Source organism: Triticum dicoccoides, chromosome 7B (assembly GCF_002162155.2).
Source record: "Triticum dicoccoides isolate Atlit2015 ecotype Zavitan chromosome 7B, WEW_v2.0, whole genome shotgun sequence".
Taxonomy (NCBI): Eukaryota; Viridiplantae; Streptophyta; class Magnoliopsida; order Poales; family Poaceae; genus Triticum; species Triticum dicoccoides.
Genome location: NC_041393.1, coordinates 731,454,034 through 731,462,672, shown reverse-complemented (window position 1 = coordinate 731,462,672; position 8,639 = coordinate 731,454,034). Strand labels below are relative to the sequence as shown.

The 8,639-nt window shown below is 41.6% G+C and overlaps 1 protein-coding gene across 1 annotated transcript; it reads right to left on the bottom strand.

The window, feature by feature from the left end:
- Positions 1-3,762: 3,762 nt before the first annotated feature.
- LOC119335898 (disease resistance protein RGA5-like) lies at positions 3,763-8,196 on the bottom strand. The gene is made up of 2 exons (XM_037607945.1): positions 7,235-8,196; positions 3,763-5,878 (listed from the first exon to the last, which is right to left on the bottom strand). The coding sequence occupies exons 1-2, from the start codon at positions 8,005-8,007 to the stop codon at positions 3,964-3,966; spliced, it is 2,688 nt and encodes an 895-aa protein (XP_037463842.1). The 5' UTR covers positions 8,008-8,196; the 3' UTR covers positions 3,763-3,963.
- Between the last annotated feature and the right edge of the window lie 443 nt (positions 8,197-8,639).

Below are 8,639 nucleotides of genomic sequence, written 5' to 3'. Positions count from 1 at the left end.
TAACCTATCTCACGAGTTCTTGTTGAGTTTGTTGTGAATGAAGCTTTTGATAAAAAAAAGAGAAACCATGATATGAGAGGAATTAAGGAGACACGAAAGTTCAAGCTTGGGGATGCCCAAGGCACCCCAAGATAATATTTCAAGAAGTCTCAAGCATCTAAGCTTGGGGATGCCCCGGTAGGCATCCCACCTTTCTTCTTCAACAACTCTCGGTTAGTATCGGTTGAGCCTAAGTTTTTGCTTCTTCACATGAGTTGTGCTATCCTTGCAATGTAGTTTTATTTATCTTTGCTTGCTGTTTGAATAAAGTATCAAGATCTGAAATTATTAAATGAGAGAGAGTCTGCGCATAGTTGCATAATTATTTAGCTACTCATTGACCTTCACTTATATCTTTCGGAGTAGTTTGTCATTTGCTCTAGTGCATCACTTATACCTTTTAGAGCATGGTGGTAGTTTTATTTTGAAGAAATAGATGAACTCTCATGCTTCACTTAGATTATTTTGAGAGTCGTTAATAGCATGGTAATTTGCTTAATGTTAATATACTTGGTATTCAAGATATGTGAAACTTTCTTTTGAGTGAATTGAATACTAAGATAAGTTTGATGCTTGATAGTTGTTTTGAGATATGGAGGTGATAATATCAAAGTCGTGCTAGTTGAGTAATTATGAATTTGAGAAATGCTTGTGTTCAAGTTTGCAAGTCCCATAGCATGCACGTATGGTTAAAGTTGTGTAACAAATTTGAAACATGAAGTGTACCTGGCTTGTGCATCCTTATGAGTGGCGGTCGGGGACGAGCGATGGTCTTTTCCTACCAATCTATCCCTCTAGGAGCATGCGCGTAGTACTTGGTTTTTGATGACTTCTAAATTTTTGCAATAAGTATATGAGTTCTTTTGACTAATGTTGAGTCCATGGATTATACGCACTCTCACCTTTCCGCCTTTGTTAGCCTCTTCGGTACCGTGCATTGCCCTTTCTCACCTTGAGAGTTGGTGCAAACTCCGCCGGTGCATCCAAACCCCGTGATATAATACGCTCTATCACACATAAACCTCCTTTTATCTTCCTCAAAATAGCCACCATACCTACCTATCATGGCATTTCGATAGCCATTCCGAGATATATTGCCATGCAACTTCCATCATCATCATCATGACATACATTACTTTTGTCATATTGCCATCGCATGATCATGTAGTTGACATCGTATTTGTGGCAAAGCCACCATGCATTATTTTTCCTACGTGTCACTCTTGATTCATTGCACCATCCCGGTACACCGCCGGAGGCATTCATATAGAGTCATATCTTGTTCTAAGTTTCGAGTTGTAATCCTCATGTTGTAATCAATAGAAGTGTGATGATCATTATTAGAGCATTGCCAAAAAAAGAAAGGCCCAAAAAAAGAAAAAGAAAAAGAAAGGCCCAAAAAAAGGGGCAATGCTACTATCTCTTTTTCCACACTTGTGCTTCAAAGTAGCACCTTGTTCTTCATGTAGTGAGTCTCATATATTGTGCTTCAAAGTAGCACCTTGTTCCTCATGTAGTGAGTCTCATAAAGTTGTCCTTTTCATACAAGTGGGAATTTTTCATTATAGAACTTGGCTTGTATATTCATACGATGGGCTTCCTCAAATGCCCTAGGTCTTCATGAGCAAGCGAGTTGGATGCACACCCACTAGTTTTCTTTTGTTGAGCATTCATAGCTCTAGTGCATCTGTTGCATGGCAATCCCTACTCCTCATGTTGACATCAATTGATGGGCATCTCCATAGCCCGTTGATTAGCCTCGTCAAGGTGAGACTTTCTCCTTTTTTGTCTTCTCCACACAATCCCCATCATCATATTCTATTCCACCCATAGTGCTATATCCATGGCTCACGCTCATGTATTTCTCAACAATTTTGGATGCTTCTGTTATTTATAATTTCCATCATTATCAATCAACTTGAACTTTTTTTGTAACCCAAACATTTCTTAAATTTGTGAATAGTTCATGAATTTGAAAAAAAAAACAGGAAAAAATAAAAGGGATTTTTCAAACAAAACATTATATAACAGAACAAAACCCAGTTTAAAAAACGCAAACACAACTGTTTAGAAAATTCACAAACTTACATTTGCTACATAAGCCAAAAAGAAAAGTGTTCAAGTTGTATTAAAAAAATTGTTCAAAATGTTAGTTCTTAAGCTTGCACGCTCCTCATATCTCTTTGAAATTGTTCAAAATGTTGTTCCTAAAATGTTCAACATTTTGAACTAACATATCTCTTTAAAATTTTCAAATTGTTCATGCAATTAGAAAATATTGTTCATTTTTTTTTAAAATGTTTATAATTTTTTAGAAGATGATGTTTTCAAAGTGTTTTCAAGTTGTTCACAAAATTGTTGGATTTTCAAACATTATTTGATTTTTAAAAAATTATTCAGAATTTCCAACAAATGTTCGAAAAAATTGGCAATGTGTCCGGATTCTACGTTGGTGTTACCTATGTCTGAGAATTCTAGGGTAGAGGATGTCCACTTTTGTAAGGCCGGTTGCTATTCCATACGCCTGAATTAATAGCCAGTTTTGTTAATCGATGAAAATTAATTTCAAGCTATTGAGAGAAAGTTGCGGTCTGACAGGGCCATGGCCCATGCGCCATGCAGCCAATATATGCGTGTTTGGGCAGCAATGCATGCGGGGCGTTGATGGACGCGAGGAGGTTTGACAATTACTCCCTCCATTCCTAAATGTAAGTCTTTTTAGAGACTTCACTAGGTGGACTACATACGGAGCAAAATGAATGTATTCACATTTAAAATGCATCTATATACATCTTTATGTAGTTCGTAATGGAATCTCTACAAAGACTTATATTTAGGAACGGAGGGAGTAATTTACAGTAGTTAAAACCATTCAATCCTGGTCACCAATTGGACAGATTCAAAACAAAAAATCAGCCCTGATGCGCCCTTGTTTTGGCAATACTGTGGGTAGGCACAATAAATCCGGATAACGTGATTCTTAAGTTTGTACGTTCCAAATTCTTCATAGATACTAATCAACTCAGGCGGTGAGCCACTCACCCGCGCGTGCAAGAGGTCCATGGTTCGATTCGTATACACTTTGGTGGATGGTCGATGTATTTAGAAAAATCAACCGCTCAAAAAAAATTAAGAAAAGACCATCCTACCTTTTTTTATGAAGGGGTATGGATAAATCTCCTCCGTTGATGTGTTTATGGGGGTTATACCGAAGCGGAAGTGTTCCAAGATACGATGTCGCAAATTTCTCCTGATTATCTTGAAGTTTGTGCCCACCCCTTAAATCTTCTTTGTAGAGAAGAGAAGAGCCCACCTCAGCCGGTCTCTCCAGAGAAGCCGCCCGCTGAGGCACTGACCCAGCCGGTCTCTCCAAAACCACACCGTAGATCATCCAACTCCAGCCTTGATTTGATCTGCACTAAACTATGGAATACCACTTCGGGCTGCCTTTTTTCCGATCCAATCGAGGCAATGGACAAATGGATGATGCACCGTATGCTGTGTGTACAACTCCACTCTGCTTTGGAGCTCCTCCTTGTACAACCCACACTCTGCTGCTCACTTATATTTGCCCCCAAAAGCAAAAAAGGCATTCTGTTTCTATATACCCTCTCTTTCTTCTTACCTGTGAACAATATACTGTGCTGCCAAACTGCTAGTTTACGACTTTCTCAAGGAAAACTTGAGCTCGAACAAATAACTCAAAACTCGGCCGGCACCGCATTAACTGAATGAATAAATAAATGAACAAAGGAATGCCTGAAAACTCGTACACTCTGCCCATCAGGTTTACATGGTTACAAGAAAGCCAACAACAAGAAAAAATACTGAATGAATAAATAAAAGATGTAAAATAGCCAAGGGACAAGCAAGCTCTGGAAAAAGATGATCGAGTGGCTAATTGCTGCCTGCCCGGCCTTGCTGCTACCTGATGCGAACGGAAGGATGGTTCGGGTGCGCCTGCAAGGCGTCCCTGAACGCAGTCTCGGCACGACGCTTCACTTCAATATTATGATTGTGGCCGCCGAATATCACCTCGATTTGCTGGAGAGCTAACAGGTGCTCCATGCCGACTGGGGTAGCGCCGTCCCAGTGCTCCTCGTATAATTTTAGCTCCAGCCTTTGTAGCTTGGGCATTGTCCTGACCTCAAAGCGCAGGTGTGCCATAACATCGCCTACTGCAGAGTGTAACTCATGATATTGGTCTGTAAAGCTTGAGTACAAGTACTCCAGAGCTCGAAATAATCCTGTGCTGATTATGACAACTCCATTTGCAGCGAAATGTAACAAAATGAATTTGAGTTCCACTAGGAAGCGCAGCTCTCCAAGAAGGCGAATGTCATCAGTCGATGTCTTCCTAACATATAGCTCCAGGTGACGGAGATAACGGAGATCACCAATCCACCTTGGAATTCTGACGGTCACGATATTGTCCAGTCGAAGTGTCTCTATGTGGAGGGGAGGATTGGATAATGATAACGGCCAGTCATTATTAACCCACCCTCGAAACTTGAGATGTCTCAGGTTACTAAGCTTTTCAATGGAGGAGACCAAAGCACCATCAATTTCAACTGACCTTCCTATGAAGATATCAAGCTCCCGCAAATTGGTTAGCTCGCCCAGGCCCTTGATATCCTCCAACGAGCAACGTGTCAACATAAACCCATTCAGAGTTCGCAATAATTTCAAGTTCCCGATCCCACTAGGCAGCGTATGCAATGCAGCAGCCAGATGGGACAAACGGGGCAACTGAACTACATCTGACGGAATTGAACCGTCAGTCAGTTCCAGTGTCTCCAAATGCACTAGTCCTTTCAATTCAGACGGAAGCTTTATGCCTTTTGCTTTAACCTTCAAATACCGCAGATGAAACAATCCGCTGATATCACTGAGATCGACTGTGTGTATCTTCCAGTTTTCAATGAACAGCACCCGGAGATATCTAGATAACAAATACTTGGACTCTCCGAATGACACAATCGATCTAACCTTCGACAGACTAGTAGCAGTGGTCCTTGATACTGTATCATTAGAACTAGAGCTCAGAAACAATCGGCGAACCTTGAGCTTGCATTTATGCAATCTTGCCATGTCTTCAGAATTGTATACCACACTCATGAAATTTTCTTTTTCACATTTGCTGATAATAACATCACGAATCATGTCATGCACTCTGCAAGAAACCACATCGCCAGCGACTGTCCGTTCAGGCTGAATGAAGCTTCTATTGATAAGCTCATTGAAATAACTCCTTCCAACATCCTCCAAATCTAGCCCAGGTAAACTACTCACAAGCCTTTCAGCTATCCATTGTCGAACAAGATCATCCCTCATGATCTCGTGGTCCTCTGGATGCATACCAAGATGTAAGGAGCATACCCGAAGATGAGCAGGAAGATGCATGTAGCTAAGGTTTAATATATGCCTCATTCCTTTCATGGTGAGGTCTGTGGCAGATTGAACTCCCAAGTAACTCCTTATGCTCTCCCAATCCTGCCTTAATATTCCTGGACGACTAGCTAATATGCCGGCTATTGTAGTAACAGCGAGTGGCAGTCCACCACACCTCTTCAGAATTTCAGTTGAAACTTCTTCATATTGGGATGGATTGACATCCTCATGCCCAAACACTCTACTAAAGAATAACCTTTTTGAGTCTTGGTCATTGAGAGGCTTCATTTTGTAAACGCATTGCTGGCGATTGTGACATGCCAGGCGAGCCACATCTTCCACTCGTGTAGTTACTATTATTCTACTCCCATTGCCACTATCTGGAAAAGCACCACTAATGATATCCCATGTTGGTCGATCCCACAAGTCATCGACTACAACAAAGTACCTGTCATGGTTTGAATAGGTTAGTATGTTACATATATTACAATATAATATATACTTCTAGAATAGATTGTAGATGGAACAATTAAATGTTTTCAAAGAAGATGAACAAAAATAATAAAACAAACTTGATTAAAGCAAATTTGCTGCTTCTTAGGTTAAATGAAGAGATTCAGATAGCATTCAACCCTAAGTAATACTAACATTACGTCCACGTGTTAAAAATCAATTACAATGGATTTAATTTAGATCTGAATTGCTATGTTACAAAATCGTTACTCCCTTTGCCAAGATATATAGAAGGCATACCATGCAAGTTTAAGTTTTGACGTCAGCATCTTATGACATATTTTGTTTCCTATTTACAAAATCACAATCATAAGAATGTTCTTTTTAATACATATCAGTAGTATCAAATGTGTGCTACAGAACCCCCACATTATTGGATTAAATAATTGGTGGTGAACCAACAGGAAAAGAAGAAGAAAAATCCACCCAAATTGTCTGAATCCCTACATTTTAAGTAGCTTTAAAAAGCAAACACGAAATCCATATATGCTATTGTATTTCTATGTACTATATTTCCAACGGAATACCTTGATCTTTTTTCAACTCAGTTAAAAAGGCTACCACGGTGGCCTATACTCTCTCTCCATTTTCTTTCAGGGGCGATGGGACAAACAAAGGTCGAGCTATCCTCTAACGGTGTCTCTGGTCTCCCCCCACTATCCTCTAACGGTGTCTCTGGTCTCCCCCCACTGGCATTGCAAATATACGTCCCTCGGAGTGCCTGCCTGCCTCCATTTTGACCGCAAATGTCGTGCCAGTGCTCCAGGGGCAAGGATTATTTTCCAGGTGAATGTGGAGGCTTATGGAGGACTATGGAAGTGATAGTGATGGATAGAAGATAAAAAATGATGTACTGCCAAACAGGTTATAAGACAGAAACAAAAAGGTTATGTACACTAAAATGGGCAAGGGCTTGGGTCCAAACAGGTATCCATATAAACAGATTATAATGAGGCCGGGTGTCTCTAACAAGCAAAATGGACTATAGCACCCATTTCTCTAAAGTAGTATGTTGCAATCTCCACCATCAATTCTTGGAGGTGTATGAAAACAAAAGTCACTTATCTTTGTCCTGCAAATTGGTATCAATTATCCTTCTTATGAGCTCAAAAATTTTATGGCCAAAAACTGAAAAGTCTCTATAACAACTACTTAAAAAATGTTAAATCATGCCACAACCTCCTCTCTAAGGCGTCGGTCACAAGATGAGCATCAATTCAATCACACAATTAAATCATCCACTAGCTATAAGGTGCAATTAAACGAGTGACTATTTGAATTAAATAAGTACCTTTTGTCTATGAGATGCTCTCGAAGCTCGCTGATGATGTCTTGCACCTCGTGAGTGCCACTAGTCTTGTTTCCCCCGAGCTTCAATTTTAGCCCAGTCAAGAGCCCTGCCATGTCGGGTCTTTGGGAGACCGACACAAATGCCTTGCAGTTGAATTGTTGGCCGATGTTATCGTACACCTGTTTGGCAAGTGTAGTTTTGCCAAGACCGCCGAATCCCACAATAGATACCACCTTGAGTTCTTGCTCACCATCCGCCAGCCACCCGACGAGCTCTTCCCTTGGGCCATCAATACCCACGAGGCTGGCCGCCTCTTTGTAGAGTGCCGACACCCGAGGATCAACAGCCACAAGGTCAGATGTAGAGTTGCTGCTATCATCAAGCTTGTACCTTTTGCGTCGATGATTCGCTTCGATGGCACGATCCTTGAGCTCCTGGATCTGGCTTGTAAACTGATGACGCGCCCACAGGGTCTTGACAAGTTCAGTGGTCCTCGCGATAAAACCAGCGTTGTCATTGGTACTTCCAACATCGAGAAGGAAGTCGTCAATGCAATCTTCCATGTCGTAGGCCATGTCCCTGACACGGTCCCGCCAGTTCTTGGTCAAGGGATCTAGTTCATCCCTCAGCCCCAGCTCCTCCAGGAAAGCTTTCATGGTGCTGAGCTCATCCTCGAGGAACCGCACATGATCCTCCACCCCTATGAGCTTCTGGCACTCGTCGCCCAGTAGGTTGGCGACTTTGCCGAGGAGGTTGTTGACGATTTCAGACATCTGGATCTTAGTCTCTCGTTTCTCTCTTGGCTGACTAGCTACCCTTGTGTGCTGCGAGTAAGCGCGCGGCGGCGATTCCACGGGAGTTGGCGCACAGTGAGCGACAGATCTGTGGCCGGAGGTGGATTGGGCGGTGGTGCGGCAGGACGGGAGGTAGGGGTTTGAGAATGTGGCGGAGCAAAGGAGAGGAGAGATTATATGAATCTCTGATGGGGATTCGATTTGGGGCCTCCGACTCCGAGAGGGGAATATAAAAGAGTGGAGAATGGAGATTGAAGTCAAGGTCAAGCTGCGTTTCCGCGTCTGGGACTGGGAAATGACAAGGAAACTCACATGGATTTGCTTAGTTGTTAGGTTATGGACACGTAACACGTTTGGTTAAGCAGCCGAGCTGGCCCATCCTTTGTGTGCTGCTATGAAGTTAACCTTCTTTTTCACCATCCTTTTTAAGAACTTTTTTGTCATTTCCAAGCGTGGTGAAATTGAAAGTTATTGTGATTTATAATCATTCACAAACAGGAAAGAGGTATTTAAAGCAACTCTAGCAGATACCGTAAGAGAGGCATACTATAAAAATAACTGCCGTTTTAAGGTTTTGGGAAAAAACTGACTAGATCAGATACCGTAAACGA

What these genes read in the sequence shown, in the direction of transcription:
- LOC119335898 (XM_037607945.1), bottom strand. Translation starts at nt 8,007, where the DNA reads ATGTCTGAAATCGTCAACAACCTCCTCGGCAAAGTCGCCAACCTACTG. An exon ending in GAGCATCTCATAGACAAAAG is followed by an intron (nt 5,879 to 7,234) that starts GTACTTATTTAA and finishes AAACCATGACAG; the next exon opens with GTACTTTGTTGTAGTCGATG.